This window comes from Urocitellus parryii, chromosome 1 (genome assembly GCF_045843805.1).
Source record: "Urocitellus parryii isolate mUroPar1 chromosome 1, mUroPar1.hap1, whole genome shotgun sequence".
NCBI classification, from domain to species: domain Eukaryota; kingdom Metazoa; phylum Chordata; class Mammalia; order Rodentia; family Sciuridae; genus Urocitellus; species Urocitellus parryii.
Window position 1 is genome coordinate 229,703,398 of NC_135531.1, and position 19,387 is coordinate 229,722,784.

Here is a 19,387-nt window from a genome sequence, read left to right on the forward strand (position 1 = left end):
GGCAGTATGAAAGGGATTTCTTCGATATCCTTTTTGCTGAACCACATTTAGCTGTTAATGACCATTGATTGCAAGCTGATTATGCTGGTGTTTTCAAAAATGTTCTGGGGCATAAAATGATCTACAGACTAATCTAGGTAAATTCAATCTCCTTAGAAGGGATAGTTTGAGTTTGTTTTTTGTTTGAGTCTAGAAAGGGTCCTCCACAATATCTCTTTCCCAGGGCAAACTAGACAGCTTACAGTTTAGTCTGTTTCCAGTGAATCTGTGTATCCATTCTATCGATAGGCAGATGCTTCACTTCAGTTCATCCTTCGTTCTTTTTGAGACTATTCATAGGCTTAATCTTCCCCATGTGGTGTTGCAAGTAATTTTCCTTTGGTAAAAGGTTAGTTAGGAGTTATCTGTCTCATGCCCCCTACACTATTCCCTGACCCATGTAAAAATCTTTGAACTAGGGCTCTGGGGATGGGGGTAGAGACAGTGGCATGCTTCTGTCTGAGTGACACCCTGCTTTAGAAGCTGAGTGCTGAGGGCAAGTGGATAAGGGAAAGTAGGCCATCTAGGTTTGCTATTCCTGGCAAGACATCAGCCCTGTTATAAGGCAGAGCAAGGATGATTGGGACCCAATTATTAGTGTGACCTATTCAAGGGCGAACAACTGTACCAGCGGTTCTGAAATTCAGAGAAGTGAGTTTTACCTGTTGGCTGCATGGCTGCATACTTCTGGAACTTAATTTCGGGAAAAGGTAGCTGGCAATCAGGTAATATATGAAATAGGATCAGAGATTTTCTTTGAAATTGTTTTTAGGTATTTGAGGCATCACAGTAATGCCTCTCTGTCTTTTCTTTGTGTATGTATATGTATATTCATAGCAGCATTATTCATTGTAGCCAAAAAGGAGGATCCCATATGTCTATCACTGATAGCTGAACAAAATGAGTTATACCATATAGTGGCACGTTTGGCAATAAAAAGGAATGAAATACTAATATATGAACCTTAAAAACATAGTTAAGTGAAGGAAAGCTATCACAAGACTACATACTGTGAGATTCCTTTTATATGAAATGTCTAGAATATGCAAATTTTAGACAAAATAGATTCATGATTGACTAGGGCTAGGGTGTGGGTGCAGAAATGAGGTGTGACTGTTTAATAAGTACAGATTTATTTTGGGGGATGATGAAAGTAGTCTAAACTTAGATTATAGTGATAGTTATACATATCTGTGAATATACTACAAACCATTGAAGTTTGCACTTTAAACAGGTGAATTTCATTGTCTACATTATATCTTAATAAAGATGCTAAAACAAAAAGAAAGTTTTTTATTTAGGTTTTATTTTGAATTTTATAAGACATCTGTTTTACATTCAAGTATCAATCAGGCCAACTTGTAGAGCTTTTGTGATCATATAGATTATAAGAGGGTCATATTTTATAATTTCAGTTTAAAAATCAAGTGTATTTGTGGTGAATATATTGTGATCTATACAATATAATTTACTTTTGATGAACTCATACTGGTTTTTCATCTTGTATTATATATTGACAAGTTGTTGTAGGCAAATCATAAAATTTATTGGTAGTTTTGATTTTGTGATAACTTTTATTCTGATGTTGTAATTAAGTTCTGTAATTTTAATGATTTCCCACTTTACACTTTTAAAACAGTCTTTTAAAATGATTCTCAGAAATTTTACTAGTAGTATAATTTATTTCTACCATTGAACATTAGAAACCACTGACTTGGAAAGGTTGGCTTTGTAAATATATTCCTTTTTAACCATGTTTCTTCAAATATTTTGTTATAGATATTTAGGTCAGGGTTATATTTAACATTGTTTTCATCTCTGATTAATCCCTTGTGTCTCCTGTAATAAAGAAAAACATTTGTTTCATTAGTGGTCCTCCTATGCTAGATATCTATAAACTTTTGTCTCTGAATATGTCTTTTGATTTCTTATAAGGGCATCACAGTAATGCCTCTATCTTTCCTTTGAATCAGTTCTTAGGAAAAATGGCTAGGTAATATTTCCTTAAATTTCTTCTGTCATCTTTAGTTTTCAAGAAAGTTAGGTTCTTTTGCCCCAATAAATTATTTTCATAGTAAAAACAGGCACACATATCAAATATACTTTTGTGTTAAAACAGATGAAATATAAAAACCTGTATTTTTTCCAAAATTTTTTCTTTTAGTAAGTTGTAATATTTTTAAAATCCACTTAAAAGTAACCCTCTTAGAGGTTACTTTAAAATATTTGTATGTAAATAAAAAAGTCTATTCTAAAAACTTTTCTTGAAATTATAAAATTTGCTTAATTGTTTATCTAAAAAGACTTGGTTAGCCTTTGTTCCCCAAAGAGAATAAATTAAATAGATTTAAATATGGATAATAGAATAAATTAAAAGAATAAATAGATTAAATAGATTTAAATATGATTTAGAAAATTGTCATGTGATATATTGGATTATTCCCCCTTCTTTTTCAGGAACTCTTGGTGTAATAACAGAAGCTACAATAAAAATCAGACCAATCCCTGAATACCAAAAGTATGGCTCGGTAGCTTTCCCTAATTTTGAACAAGGAGTAGCCTGTTTAAGAGAAATTGCAAAACAGGTAAAAACAAAAACAAAAACAAAAACAAAAATAATAAGAAAATATATTTATACTTTTAAAATTCTGCTGCGTAATTGTGGAAATGTTATAAGTAATCTTCATATTCAGTTGTATTATATTTGTGATTTTTACCCAGTTCTCTATGAAAGGATAGTGCTATAAAATCACCCCTTTAAGTGCAGTTTATTACTTTCAGTAATTATATTGCTATCACACCTATTTTGTGGTTTAAAAAGGGATGTGTGATTTTAAGCCAAGGTAAGATATGTACTTGGATTGTGGCTTTGAATGACTCTGCCTTTTATTGGATATTCTATTTCTTAAGTTATCGTTGGGTAAGATATTTTGTGATTAAAGTGATTTTTAATTTATCTTAAATTAAGACATTTATTGAAATTAGAGTAATGTCTGAATATCAGTGACCCTGAAATTTAGAAATGAAATGTAGACAATTAGACTTCCATCAGTAAATAGAATATGCTGCTAGGCTTTACTTTGTTTTATAATATTACTTAAGCTATTGTTTAAGTAATATAAAATAATATAGTATAAAACAATATGTTTAACTATAAGCTAAAAAGAATTCCCATTTTCTTCTCCCTTAAAAAGAGATATATTGTTAAGTGTTTTTCAAAAGACTAGATAATGCCTAGAAATCATATTTCTGTATTCTATGTATTAGTATGGAAATTCCTGCATTTTTCTAGGCATTTGTTCATTGTTTGAACCGGAATAGTTTGTAATTCTTTCTCAACATTTCTCAGCAGGAAGGAAGTTAAGGGTATGTACTTAGCCTTTTTCTTTAAACTCCTAGAGCTCTTTAATACTTACTGTCATCCATATTTAAATAGAATCTTGTGAGCAAGGGAGTTTTTCAGTGTGACCCAGTTTCTCAGTTCCAGGTGGAGGGAGTCTGATAAACAAATGAAAATAACTAACAAGTAGTCTGTCTTCATCTTGGACTTTGTAAGATACTGAAAGGGAAAATGGCAAATAGTTTCATCTTCCCACCATCCCAAGACAACCACTATTGGTGTTTAAAGGAAATTATCAACACACACACACACGTGTGTGTATACCATTTCTAGTACTCTTGATCGCATATGCTCAGTTTTGCTTTCTGAGACACCATTCTGTTAATTTTGCATTTTCAAGAATTTCATCTGTTTTCAAGAAGCTTATTTATCACAGTTAGATTGCTAGACTTAGCATAGGCCCCTTAATCTTGATTATTGTCTATCTGCTCTTGGGGTGGAGAGAAGATTTTAAAAAGAAATAATGGTGAACATTTTTGGACTGTGACAGGTTACTTCGGTGTTAATGCAGAAATAAATATTGACAGTTGAAATTTTTACCTAAAAGCCCTAATTCACTACAACCTTGATGATACTATATTGTCATTAGGCAGCTAGAGTATATAATATGACATCACATTTACCAAAATGATTATTGGCAGTAATATTTAAAGCAGGAATATTAAGGAGGCATGGAAATAAGTTTTAGGAGTAAATAGTATTTCTTGTGCTAAAATAATGTATAAGAAATGAAGTTCAAGTTGTTCTGATGCATGTGTGTAAAACATTTCCATCACTTTTGAAGACCAAGGAAAACATGGTAACTTTATATACATATAAAGCTACCTGAAGTATTAAGAAGCAAAGAAACTGTGTACAGAGCTTTACAGTTTTGCTTATGAGTTGATACCTTAGAAGAATGGGAAGTTCATCAATTAAAAACAAAATCAAAGAATTTTCAGAATAAATTCTGTATTCTTGTTAATTTCAGATCTTAATGAGTGATTTTTTTATTCAGATATTTTCACTTTGAATTATAATCTACCTTATGTGTTAAATTCTTTTATTTCCCCTGCATGTTTTATCTAGCTTGACAATTTCCCACCAAAAAGCTCATTAAAGATACAGTTTATATTATCTCTTGTTCAAGGTTTGAACAACATATTTCTAATTATTATTATTTCCTCCATTTTATGGCAAAATAAATATGAATGCCAAATTAGAATTTTAAAAATTATAGTTATAAAAGTAGTTTGAGTTTTTTTTCTTTCTTTCTTTTTTTTTTTTTTTGTGGTGCTGGGGACTGAACCCAGGGCCTTATGCATGAGAGGCATGTACTGTACCATCTGAGCTATATCCCCAGCCCTTATTTGTTTTTGTTTTGTTTTGTTTTTAAACAAAAGACCTCAGTGAGATCATGTTTACTCAACACTGTCCCTTCATGATATATGCACTATAAGAACACAGATTCAGTTGACTCATTAAAAAATACTATGCGATCTTTGGAGTAGATGTGTACACATTTTATGCTTTCCTGAGTGTTCCATCAACTTTTGCACATTATAAATATATGTAAATCTATGTTACATTTCATCACAAGAAGTGATGTACAGGTGAATCAAAATCTTAAGTTTATGATTTCATTAGAATGGAAATGTTAAATTTAAACATACATGGTCGGTGCAGTCTGGTGCTGTGTTTGTTACAATTTGTGACGCTCCTGATAGAAAGTGATAAAAGAGGAGTTACCTGTGCCATTGAATAGTGGGTGATAGATTTTTTTCTTTTTCTTGTGTAAATGTGTAAAATTTGTATTTTTATATATTTAAAAACGTTCTTAGGATACTCAAAAATTCTTAGAATTCACTATACAAAATTATGCTGCATGTATATCTTGGATTAAATAAGTAATGATTGAATTTATCTAATTCTAGATAGGGAAGAGGGGTGGGAGGAAAAGGAGGGGGCAAGGGATTAGCAAGGGCAGTGGAATGTGATGGACATCATTATCCAGAGTACATGTATAAAGACTTGAATTGGGTGTCAACATAATTTATATATAAACAGAGATATGAAAAATTGTGGTATATATGTGTAATAGGAATTGTAATGCAAAAATCAAAGTACATATATAAAGGCATGAATTGGCGTGAACAAATTCTATATACAAAGATATGAAAAATTTTACTGCATATGTGTAATAAGAATTGTAATGCATTCCACTGTCATGTATTTAAAAAAAATAAAATCAATAAAACTAAAAAAATTAAATAAAAAATAAAGGTAATGATTAATAGAAAGTACCACCCTGTGATTAAAAAGCAAGTCAAAAAGAAAGCACTTTTCTGATAGTTTTGACAGTTTGGTTTCGTGTAGTTAGTAGTAGATAATCTCTAGAGACAAATGCTGTGGTCTTAGAACTGATTCAAAAGTCTGGAGAGACAATATTTTATTCTCGAATATTGCGCTTATGCATTATAAAGATGCTAAGAACCATTACTTCAATTTGGAGATATTACATTATTTTGGGAAATTAAGTATATTACTTCTCTTATGATATGTAGTAGAAAAGCATTAAATGTTTACCTGGAAATGGATAAAGGATTGTATAAAGGTTTAGGGATATTTGCATATCAATTTACAGAGTGTGCAAATCTCATATGTCAAGAGTAAGATACTATTTGCTGCTTTCCTTTGTAACAGTATTCTCAGGCAGAAAAAGTGAGAAAATTATCAGATATTGGCACTAGTCATTGTTCAATTTGGGATTTGGAATTTCTGCTGATAGCAGGCAAATTAAGATCCATTAAAATAGATGCTACATGGTTTATAATTGTGCCAAATTCTTGATTGAATAATGAGTTGTTTGCTTGTAATTCCTCACTGTCATTTCAAAGCACTTCAATTTTTGCAGTATTTTCAGACTCAAGTTGCTTTTGGAATGGGAAACTGTATTTTGGATGAGTATCTTTTGGAAATGAGTACACATGATTGTTCACAAATAGCAAAGTGGACTCTGTGTATACTTTTTATTACTATTCTTACTGAGGGAAATAAATAAGCTACCATACACTGGCAGCAGAAGGATTCTACTAAGGTTTCTCTCATTTGCCCATGTGAGGAATTGCCCTCTTTCAATACTTCACTGTCTTATGAGGAGCTAGAAAGGAAGATTTAGTGGAAGATTAATGTGATTCTTTCTCATAAGTGGCAGTTCAGTATAATCTCCAACTTTACTCAGTAAATGGGTAAGTGAATTTTAAGACTTTCTTAGAAAATAGATTTGTTATAGTAGCCTCTAAAGAAGGGGAAACATGATTTTTTTTTTAAATCAGTGTCATTGTCAGATGTAACATTTTATTATTCTCCTTTCTTGTTTTTCTGGAAATGATAGTGGACATGTCTATACATGGTTTGAAGGAAAACTGAATGTTGAAACAAGCTTAAAAGCACAGTTTGTGTGTGTGTGTGTGTGTGTGTGTGTGTGTGTGTGTGTGTGTATGGTATTTGTTTAAAAAATATTTAGGATTTATACCTTATGATATTGAGAAAAGAGCATCTGTTTCAGTAAGAGGAAAATCTGACTATGTTTGTGATGGATTCTACTCATTCCCTTGAAAATTGTGTTTCTCAGTATCAGAACTAGATTTTTAGAATTACAGGGTAAATGATAGCCTTTCGTCTCATTACTTTTTGACAAAGAGTAGCCTTTTCTACTTTCCAGCATTTTTATTTTAAACAATTTTAAACTGATTGGTATTTTTTCCTGGTGACCTTAGATCATAATTTAGGAAAGAATAGATCTTGAATTTTCTGTAAAAATTTATCCTGCAGGGGTTCAAATAAATTGAAAGGAGTTAGGCTTACCACATAACTTTGTAAAATATTTTAAACTTCTTTATATTCAGAAGTAATTCTTGGGAATATTTATTACATATAGAAGATGGAATTGTCATTTAAAATATATTTGTGTGTAGAAAGAATAACCCTAATTAATGCTTGGTAATTGAATTTTTTATTGTGTAATCCGGCAAAATGAGGACAACTATAAGACAGACTCTCTATCAGAAGCCACTCAGAGCAAGTTATTTTACTTTTATTAAAGTGAAAAAATAAAAATTATAATTAGGAAACTGACCCTAACTTTTGGCCTTTCCCTTAATATAAGTGGAAGGAAATATTCACACAATAATGTATATTATTTCATTTTTAAAAACTAAGAGATAATTGTCTTTAAAATATAAAGATCTTCTTGTTTACAATAAGACTCTTAGCTGTAAGCTAGTATGTCATTTCCAATATGACCAGCCAGTAATTGTAATAGTCGTAAATATTATATGATTTCATCTATAATATCAACTCTGACTTAAAAGTTAGAGGAAGAATCTGTCTACATTTAAAGTTTTTATTTCTAGATATTTTTACTCAATAGATTTCTTTCAGCCTTTTTTTTAAACTTTTATTTTTATTAATTTTATCATTGCCTTTTGAAGTGCTCTGTTCTTAGTGCAACGCACACATAGTGCAGTGGATAGTATGCAAGTTAAGTGGATGGGATTCCTCTCCTGGTAATCACTAAGAATATTGCATATCATGATAAATTCTCCTTTTAAATTTTTGTATGGCATTGCACATGGGGTTTAGTATTGAAGTATTTGCTTCTGATGCAATATGAGATAAATTCACTATCTCTGATATAGTGTTTAGACTGAAGAATTTGGGGTGTTCTAGACAGAAAGTTTGATTTATGTTTTGAATAAATAAACCTTATTAGTTCAACGATGACTCATTCCTTAGCTGTGGTTCCAGATACTGGACCATTCAGTGCTAATCTTTTTATAGTTTATCCGTAAAAAGTTAGAGTAGTAGATATGCTGCAGACATTTGAAATGTATGTTAGCATTGAATTTCTTTTGCCAATAGCTAGATAATTAAGAGACATCTTCCCAAATGATATATGTATATCATCTGAAATGCAAATTATGATTTTCTCTATGACAAATGAAAGCATGACTTAGTGCCAGAAAAATAAATTTTACAGACAGCTTTTGGTGTGTTTTATATAGGGACTTTTTTAAAAAAATAAAATTGTTGGATAAGAAATCTGTTGGTTCTTGAGTTAGTGCAGAAAATACTACCAATACTTAGTAAAATAAGATTCAACAGAATGATTATTTTTTATTTATTAGGTTATATATTCAAGTAAATTCCTGGTTGTAGCATCCTGGGAAGAAATTGCCAGCACTTTCACTTAGTTCATCTTATATCTATATTTTAAGGTCAGAGTGATTATTTATTTCTAAAATGTCCAAGTGAAATAAAGATACAGATATACTTTCATTAGTTAGGTTTTTTTTTTGATAGTTTTTTTTGACTGTTTACTAACTATGAAGTATACTCAGGTACCAGTCAGGATACATGAGAGATCCTAGTAAGTGCATATAATTTATTCCATTAACTCCCATTTGAGTGAGCAATTTTTTTTGGAGAATTGTTAAATTCTTTTAATTTTTTTTTAATTAACTTATTAAAATTAGTTAAAAGATTTCCTCTCAGGTTAGCTCTGATCACCTACCAGCAGAGGTCACTTTTACTGAAGGGCCTTTTATCCCCCTTTCCTTATCTGTGGAATATAGTATTCTTAGTCCAGCATATTACAATAGTGTAGTAATGAATTTAGATTTTCAGTTATTAGCATTTGTGCTGTCTCTACTTCTAAAGGCAATCTTTTGAGTGCTTTTAACCTCCCTAGTTAGTTTTAAAGCAATGGTGACATAATCGAATCTTAAACATAGAGTATATCAGATTGAATAATGTTGTTTTTTAAGAATAGTAACATTATTTTAATCTTTTGATTATAGAAACTTCTATTTAATTAGTTGCAATGACTTTAATTATTTCAAATTGTAAATAAGCTTTTTGTATATGTAGAATAACACGATTTACAAATTATTAGTTGCCAGAGAATCACAAACTAATTTAGATTATTTTTTTAAATTTCTGAGTGTTTTACTTATCAGAATATGACAGTAACTGAAAACTCTACTTAGCAACCTTTGAAAACCCTGGCACGATTACAATATGAAACTTTAAAGCTCTTGCTTTGCATTTGATAATTTCAGAAAAGTAAATGTTATTTAGAATACATTTTTTAGCTGCTTGCTTATTCTTTTATAATGGTCTGTTCTCATATACTGTACTTCCTCAATGTAAATGGGAATAGTGTACTAACTAGTTTATGTGACTCACTTGTCAAACATCATAGTTAAAATCACAGTCAGTTTAACTGAATATTGGTAGCTGTGTGTATAGCAAGTGCCCTGAAACTTTATTAGCTCTCTTTCCAGTTCTTTAATTTGGAAACTTAAAACATATAAAACATTTAAAAGAATAGCACAGCAATCACCTGTATATCCACCTTGTATATCCAGCAATTATTAGTTTTTTACAGTATTTTTCTTTGTGTATATATATATGTTGTCTAGGCCATTGGAAATTAAGTGACAGACATCATGACCCTTGACCTCTAAACACTTCAGCATCTATCTCCTGAAATAGAATAGTACCATTATCATATCTAAGAAACTATGCAGTAATTTTCTAATGCCAGCTAATTACAATTCTTTATTTAAATTATTCCACTTGTCCCTCAAATATATTTTATAGAGAGTATTTGCAAACTAATATTTAATCAGAATCTGCATATTGTACTTCAATTGCTTTACAGATTTAGTACCAATAGAAATTTATTTAATGTAATATCTTTTCTTCCCGTTTTCTGATACAGATGTGTTTATGTTGGTTGTTTTCATTAAGAACACCTGATATTGATACAGGTGAAGTAGAATCTGGTTGCAAGTAAGATATGGTATTTACAAGTTGTTGATAGGAGTTTAAAATGTTTTTATTCTAAAAATGAAAAATGGCTCTGAATTCTTTTATATTTTATTAGATATATAAGACATCATATAAATATATATGTTATATGGATATTCTGTTTATTTTATGGAGAACAGAAATTTGGTCTACTCATGCTTCATATGTTTTATTAGAAGTCAATGTACTCATTTTATTAAAAACATTTTAGATTTGTACATATGAAGAAAATGGATTTTCTTTTAGTATTTTGGAAACTGGTAGCATTTTTAGAAGCATAAGCCAAACTACAAAGATTTTTAAACCAAGATTTGAAATTACTCAGGTTGTAAATGTATTTTAAAAATTATTATACTCTTAATAAATTCAGAAAATAGCAAATAAGATAATTTTAATGTAGCTATTGTTTAAAATATGAATCTGAAGCTTTGTGTGAATGTGTTTTAAGTGATTTTTTTAGAGGATGTGTGATATACTTGAAATAACGTTCATCTAGGACCCAAGGTATCTTGGTCTTACTTCTGTCTTTATTATTTAACAGTCATCTGACCTTGGGCAAATATTTTACCCTCACTGATTCTGGTGTTATTTTCTGTAAAATGGGGGTAATATCAGTTCTGCTATCTTGATAGTGTTGTTTCTTATATGAAATAAAGACATGACAGTAGCTTGGAAACTGTGATTCTTAATAATATAAGGTGGTGGGTTATTGTTATGATGTGTATATAAAATTATCTAATACTGTTTCTTTAGACTTGGAAGTAACTTTAAAAAATAACTTTACTTACCTCATTTTTAGTATGAAAACTGAGTAAATAAATTGAATCTCTCAAAATAAGAAACATTTAGTCATTTTATTGGGTAAAATAAAATGTGTATTGTATGTTACTATTGTGTATTGTTTCTTCTGAGTTTCAGAAATTTATGTTGCTAGAAATTGTTTTGATAAATACTACTCAGAAGATAAATGCTTAAAAATATATAGCATTTGTCAGACTTATGGTATAAAAACATCCCCCCTTTTAGTTGTAGATAGACATAATTCCTTTATTGTTTTTAATGTGGTGTTGAGGATGGAATCCAGTGCCTCACACATACATACTAGGCAAGCGCTGTATCACTGAGTTACAACTGCAGCCCCTAAAACATTAGCCATGTAGAAAATTTGTATAGAAAATAAAAAATTCCATTTAAGGTTCAGCTCACATGAATATGGAGAAATTACACCTAATGTGAACCTTGCTAGTGTTAGTATTGTGATGTTTTATCATTACCAAATAAATATAAATATAGGTTGGTGATATCCCTCATCCAAAATGCTTGGGATCAGAGATGTTTAAGATTTTAGAGATTTTCAGACTTTGGAATATTTGCATAGACATTACCAGTTGAATATTCTAATCCAGAAATCCAAATGCCCCCAAGTCTGGGAAGTTGGAACTCAGAAAGTTAGTAATTTTGGAGTAATTTGGAGTTCAGATTTTTGGGTTAGGAATGCTTACTTAGCCTGTATCTGCTTTCCTTGGTTTTCTTTACTTGCTACTTGTAGTATGTGCCTAAATAACTACAACACTAGTGCAGTTTTTATTCTTCGAATACATTATCTTATCCTTCAGAATTTCATCACTGTTTTCATACAAGTAACCTTGACAGGACTTGCAAATCAAGAAAATGGATGGTTGTTATATTTAAAATGGGTTATGAGAAGAGATAAAAAGAAAGAATTTCAGTTCGTAGAATTGTGACACAGACAACATTTTAGTGCTTTGTCTCCTGAAAAATTTCACCTCCATGTTCCTCATTTTAAAAGTGTTACAAGAACCTAACATAACTAGTTCATAAACACATAATTATTGAATTAACTGTATTTAGTCTTAAAAATTTCTACTTTGTTCTAAAATAATCCATCTTGAAATCAGTTCACCTTGAAGCCCAGTTTTCTTTTATGGCATTTCCATAGGTCTTTGCTAGACATAAGCACATCTTATTGCAGAAATTAAAGATATAGTAGTATGTATTAATCTATTAAAGCCAGATGTTTTATTTATCTTCATAGAATTGTATAAAAAATTCTTCTGTATATTTTTAGGAAGTAAGCTCTTAATCTCTTAAATATAGAAAAATATTCATATTCTACTCATCTAGCTTTTTATTGTATTAAACTTATATCACATTCTTCTCTTTTTAAACAGAGATGTGCTCCTGCATCTATTCGCCTCATGGACAACCAGCAGTTTCAGTTTGGTAAGTAAGGAGTGATAATTTTAACATATGCTCATTTATTCTAAAAATTTTCAGCACTAGAAAGATAAATATCATAGTTCCTGCCATTCAGGAAGCTCTCTCAGACAGTTACATAAATGAATGAGTTCAGTAGTGTTGGAGAGACTATGAAAGAAGACTGCATTGGATCCTGTATAGATTTTTAAGTGAAGGAACAGTTGATTCTATTTGATTTTGTTCAACCTAGGAGTTGAAAGTCAGAAAAGACTTTTAAAGGAGAGTGATACTTGAGCAAAGTCTTAAAAGATAAATAGAAGTTTGCTCGAGATTATTTCTTCCTTACCACACTCATTCACTTGTAAACAGAAATACGAATTTTTTTCAAGAGACTTAGGCAGGAGTATCAAAAGTTTGAGGGCATTCTGAGCAACTTATTGAGACCCATCTCAAAATACAACAATAATTTAAAAAAGAAGCTGCATATATAGTTCAGGGTTAGAGTACTTTCTTAGTATGCACAAAGCCTTGGGTTCAATACCCAGGGCTGCCTCCCTGCCCCCGCCCCCCAAAGTTATGAAACCTCAGTGACATGTTTTAGGATACTGGGAATCATTTTGTTTACCTCAAATAGAGGGTAGGACAAGGCTTGTCATATGAAATAAAGCTACATGGGTCATTTAGGGCTTTGCAGAATAGATTTGTATTTTATCTTGTAAGCTGTGGGATTTCTTTGTGGAGGGAATAAAATCATCTTTACATTTCAAAAGCTCATTCTGGCAGTTTTGCTCAGGGTGGATTAGAAGGGTACAGACATGAAACAGCTCAAGAGGCAAATTTTGGGACCCATGAGTAAGGTAGAAATAATGGAAATAGAGTAGAGGATAGATTTTTAAAAATCAGGTAGCTAATTAGATGTGGAAGGCTAAATAAAGGGAAGAGTTGAAGTAAAAATGGTCGATTTTGGGGAAAAATATATTACAATGGATTGTATCTAAGGTGCCATTGGGCTCTTGGGGTGAAGAATTCAGTAGGTATTTGGATCCAAAAACATTTTTCCTTTCTACCTATATATCTAAATTATTGAACTTTTGATACAATTTATTAATCATGTTTTCAATTCTAGTTTTATTGCTTCCATATTTTTTTTCACGTGCTGAAATTTACTTTGGGATTTGAGTTTGTAGAATTTAAATACCATCAAAAGAGTTCCTGAGCCGGGCATGGTGGTGCTGTAATCCCAGCAGCTCAGAAGACAGAGGCAAGAGGATTGTAAGTTCAAAGCTGGCCTCAGCAATTTAGCAAGGCCCTAAGCAACTCAGTGAGACCCTGTCTCTAAATAAAATATGAAAAAGGGCTGGGAATGTGGCTCAGTGGTTGAGTGCCCCTGAGTTCAATCCCTGGTACAAAAAAAAAAAAAAATCAGTTCCTAAAATTATGGAAATTATTGTTCAGTAATAAATACCAAAGGCTAAGGTAGGCAGATTTTATTGTTGTTGTTGCTGTTGTTTTGTTTTATTTTACTTTTTTTGTAGTTTAGGGATTGAACCCAGGGCTTTGCACATGCTAGGAAAGAACTGAACCACTGAATTATTCCCCAGCCCTGAAAGGCAGGCTTTTGTTTGTCATGTCTGAAAGTTGCTTAGGTTTTAATATAGGGAAAAATATTATAGTTATGTAGAAACTTAACTAGGAAAGTCAGGTTTATATCAAGAATTCATTTTTTAAATTAGATTCTTTTTATTCACAATTACTTCTTTAATAAATTACTTTCAACATACTATAGTATTAAGAAACAAAAGTTGATAATTGTGTCCTATAAATAATGAGATATTTAAGTCAAATGAAAATCAAGGCTCTAGTATGTTTGGCTTGCTTTTGGAGATCTATAGAGCCATGTATATAATTAATAAAATTATTAACTATTTATGTGATGATGTTGTAGTACATTATGTTAGACATAGGCATCTTTTGAAACTATAATTCTGACCATGTTTTTTTTTTATAATTGGGTTTTGTAGCAATTTAAAATGAGAGGTTTTTTTTTTAAATTTATTTATTTATTTATTTAAATATGGTGCTGACAATCACACTCTGTGCCTCACACATGCTAGGCAAGCACTCTCCAAATGAACTAAACCCCAGACCCAGATTTTGTAATATTTAACTCTGCTCACAAACTGCAAAAATACATCAGAACTTTTTTTTCTAATATTCAATTGTAACATTGTCTCCCCTACTGTACTAACTAATATTCTACTCTCACTTTCTATGCCATCAATTTTTCAGTCTCCATGAAAGAGTGATATTTTGCAGCATTTGTCCTTCTGTGCCTGACCTATTTCAGTTAATGTAATTATCAACTTTGTTGATGAAAATGACAGAGTTCTTCTCACTGGGAAAAAAATACAAGAAATATTTAAGATGCTGGGCATGCTCTTTGTGTATAATATATACTTGAATTCAAAGCTCAAATTATACCCCCAGATATTTACAATTATCACTTAAAAATTAAAACTGTTTGAATCATTATTTGAATTACTATTGATGACCCATTGCTTTTCTTTTTTTCTTTTTTTTTTATTGATTGTTCAAAACATTACAGAGCTCATGATATATCATCTTTCATACATTTGACTCAATTGGGTTTTGAACTCCCATTTTTACCCCAAATACAGATTGCAGAATCACATCTGTTACATACTCACATTTTTACATAATGGCATATTAGTGACTGTTGTCTTCTGCTACCTTTCCTATCCCCTATTATCCCCTCTCCCCTCCCCTCCCCTCCCATCTTCCCTCCCTACCTCCTTTGCTGTTGTTCAGTTCTCTCCCTTTTTTTCCCTCCCCCTTGCCTCTCATAACCTCTTATAATTTTGTGTATCATTGAAGGTCTCCTACCATTTCCATATGCTTTCCCTTCTCTCTCCCTTTCGTCTTTGTTTACTGTTAGTCTTTTCCTCATGCTCTTCCTTCCTGTTCTGTTCTTAGTTGCTCTCTTTATATCAAAGAAGACATTTGGCATTTGTTTTTTAGGGCTTGGCTAGCTTCACTTAGCATAATCTGCTCTAATGCCATCCATTTCCCTGCAAATTCTATGATTTTGTCATTTCTTAGTGCTGCATAATACTCCATTGTGTATAGATGCCACATTTTTTTTATCCATTCATCTATTGAAGGGCATCTAGGTTGGTTCCACAGTCTGGCTATTGTGAATTGTGCCGCTATAATCATTGATGTGGCCGTATCCCTATAGTGCGCTCTTTTAAGGTCCTCAGGGAATAGTAAAATGAGAGTTTAAGGAAAAGGTCTTTCTGGCTGTCTGCCATCTGTGTTCCACATTCTCATTATATACCGAGAAACATGCTCACATAGTCCCTTCTAGTTCTATGGTAGGACTTAATTCTTTATAGTACTGATCATGTCTCCCTTCTGCTTTTTATTTAGCCACCATAGTATTTATTTTGAATTACAGATCTGGTTATGCTTCTTGGTTGGCTGTAGTCTTTTTGATTCTTCAGTTTGTTTTGAAGTCTTTCCTTCTATATATATTGTCATGACCTTGTGATGAACAACTAAAAGAGTAATGCTTAGCACAGCAATTCAGACCCTACAATAGCCTGCTTATTTTTAGTGTTTGTGTCATACTGATTAATAAAGCATAAGCCTTATTCACAAATGGTGAATATTTTTAATACCAACTCTTCTTGTAGTAAAACCCCTATTACATTATATTTAGATTATCTGTTTTCAGTATATTAAAATGATCTATGGATTTCCTCTGTAGATCAAGGTTTCTCAAATTTTAGAGGATGTATTTTAGTAATTTTTAAAATTTCTTGCATTTATCACATTGTAGGCATTTTTAAATTTTGTGTTTTTGTGGTTCTATGGATCAACCCAGGGTCTTTCTTGCACATGCAGGGCAAGTGCTCTACCACTGAGCTACATCCATATTCCTTTATTTTTTATTTTTATTTTTGAGACAGGATCTTAATTATTTGCCTAGACTGGCCTCAAACTTGCAACCCTCCTGCCTCAGTCTCTCAAGTAGCTAGGATTCCAGGTTTGCACTATCATTCCTAGCCATAACAGGCATTTAGTTGTTATTTGAACATTAATCATTGCATTGGTAAAGAAGGTAAGCATATCCTAAATAGCTCGTAGCACATTGCTAAGCACATTAACTTAGTATAATTTATGAAATCCCTCCTCACAACTGTTCTTCAAGGTGGTATTCCCATTTTAAAAACAATTCAAGGCTCAGTATTTTAACCAAAGTCTTCAAGTCCTGTTTGGTAGAGCTGAGATTGAACTAATTTAGTTTGAATCCAAAGCCCAATACTTTTTACACTGTTTCAAACCACTTCTTTGAAACATACATAGTTAATATATCCTTTTTAATTAATTCAAATTGTAGGAACAAAAAATGCACTGTCAAGCTATTTGGAAACCAAATTACTATAAAAGATAAAACACTAGCTGAAATATGTTTAGAGTATAATTAATCTCATAGGTAGCATTAATTTAAGAAAAAGTAAAAGATAACAATATCCTCCAAGTAATACTAATGCTTGACTCAAAAGTCAGTGTCTCTTTTGCAATAATTTATTCTTTAAAACTATCATGTCAACTTAATATTGGAGATGTGTGTGACAAATTGCTACTGATGTAATGGAAATTATACTAATAAATGTCAGTGGATTATTTACCCGTAAGGATTATTTCATATTGGAGCACTAACATTTGGATCCCTTATGCATTGTGTAAAGATAAATGAATGAGAAAACTTTTATATGAATAGCAATTTCCATTTTGCAAAAACACAACACATACTCAACATATGTTTACAAGTTTATTTCTAATTGTTATTTAGATAGGATGACTTCCATTTGGTGCAGGAAGTGTTTTGTTGATACGTTATTTCTAACTTAAATCATGCTAAAAATTATATCAAAAAGCACTGGTTATTCTGGAAAAGTATCTCTGATAGTTCACAATAAAAAAAGAAAAAAATAACTACTTTTGATCCAGTAGCTCAAAAGGATTGCCAGGTGGATCTCCATCTAATCTGCAGTTCTTTTGGAGTGTCTGGGGCAGCGGGGGGTTGTTTTAATGCCTCAGAGCATGAATTTCTATTAGCTCCTGGTTAAGACTTATGTTACGTGTCCTTTTAACAGTTTCCTATTAGAGACAGCAAAACTGTAGTATCACAGATTCATAATTTCAATTAAAAAAATAGGTGGGTCAGAAAAATAGACTATCAGTGATAGTTGTTTTAGAAATGTTTGCTTTTGTACTTATTTTAGAGGGAAGTCCTGCTCTTTAAAAACAAACAAAATCCTTCAAACTTGAAAGGCTTTAAAAAAATTAATCTTTTTTTGGATATGATTTTAGATTTAGTAAAGACTTTAAAATTCTTTATAAAATTTTTATATAAATGGTTGCCATATTTTTCTGAATTGGGCTCATAACATTAAAGCCAGATGCATGACTCTTAAATGTAGCAGTCATGGAAGTTGAAGTTGCTACTCTTTGAAAACAATGGGGAAACAGTAAAAGGTTTTCACTCAATTAAGCTTAATCCGCAGGCAAAGATGTTAATTTAACAGACTCTGAGACACCGTTTATGTTATTTTGGCAATTTTAACTCTCTGGGTGTGATTAAGAAAGCAATTGCTAGTTTTATGCCAAGAATTCGCGATGAGTTAAGAATTAATTAAGAAACAACCTTAAACTTTGCATTGACTCCTTATTTGGTTATACTTCTGAGTGGTTTCTGTATAATTAGAAAAATAAAAGTAAAACCAGCCACCATTGGGAGTTCTTAATAAAATAAAAATTAATGAACTAGTTTTAGTATGTATAAAATACATCATTGAAAGATGACCTAAACTATGTGTAGTATTAATTACATGTGGTAATTTGAATTTAACAAACAGAATGGGTTTTGTAAATAAAAAGTTGTGATTTTTGAAAGAAGGGAAAAGAAAAGATGAAGCTCTTAATATAAATATACATAATATAGATTTAAAAGTTAAAGTCATAAAACTTTCACTTTTAGGCTACTAACTAGTCTTTTAATCTTCTGAAAATATCATTTGCTATTAATTTAATATAGAAACTTTTTTCTCAGGTCATGCTCTTAAACCTCAGGTTTCCTCTATTTTTACATCATTTTTGGATGGATTAAAAAAGTTTTATATTACAAAGGTAAGAATTTTTATAAAATGCTAAATGTTTAAATACTTGGGATTTTAATTTGGTTTCCTGCCTTCTTCCTCTCACAGACGCCTATTATAAGGATGTTTGTTCTTATAATAGTTGCTGTGTACATTTTATAATTATTGTTTTTCATATTGGAATAATATTAAATCAGTCATGTAGTCATTTTCAAAAATTTTCCTTTTCTAGTTTTGAGGTTTCTAAAAATAATATTCATTGAACAGTCTAATGCACATTTTCTAAGAGTATGAATTTTTATTTAAACTTTGCTGGATTGCTTTCCTAAAACATATACCAGTGTATAGTACTGGCAGCAAAATGTGTGTCATTTTTTTGTTGTGGCCTTATTATTGCATATGGGTTTTTGTTCTTGTTGCTTTTTTATGTTTTAAATTTATTGGGAGGGGAATAGTCCTTTGTTTTAGATGATGTTCTTCAAAATCAGTGAGACAAAACATTTCTTTATATTTTCTAGATGTAATTTTTCTCTGAGTTAGTTGAATATGATTATTTTGCCAAGGTGATTGATTCCTTTTTTTCCTCTGCTATGTTCTCTTTGAGGAATTATTAGAGATCCTTTGTTGTAAATTTTGTAAATAAATGTTTTCAGTCCAGTACTTCCCATTTAAAAAGAGATTTTTCTTT

General features: G+C 31.1%; 1 protein-coding gene across 2 annotated transcripts in view; it reads left to right on the forward strand.

The window, feature by feature from the left end:
• The window catches only part of Agps (alkylglycerone phosphate synthase), a 141,603-nt gene that overhangs the window by 77,600 nt on the left and 44,616 nt on the right, over positions 1-19,387 (forward strand). For both annotated transcript variants that reach the window (XM_026391997.2, XM_077802919.1), the window contains exons 11-13: positions 2,497-2,624; positions 12,487-12,538; positions 18,654-18,730. In XM_026391997.2, coding sequence (XP_026247782.1) covers positions 2,497-2,624; positions 12,487-12,538; positions 18,654-18,730 — 257 coding nt within the window. The remainder of the gene's footprint in view (positions 1-2,496; positions 2,625-12,486; positions 12,539-18,653; positions 18,731-19,387) is intronic.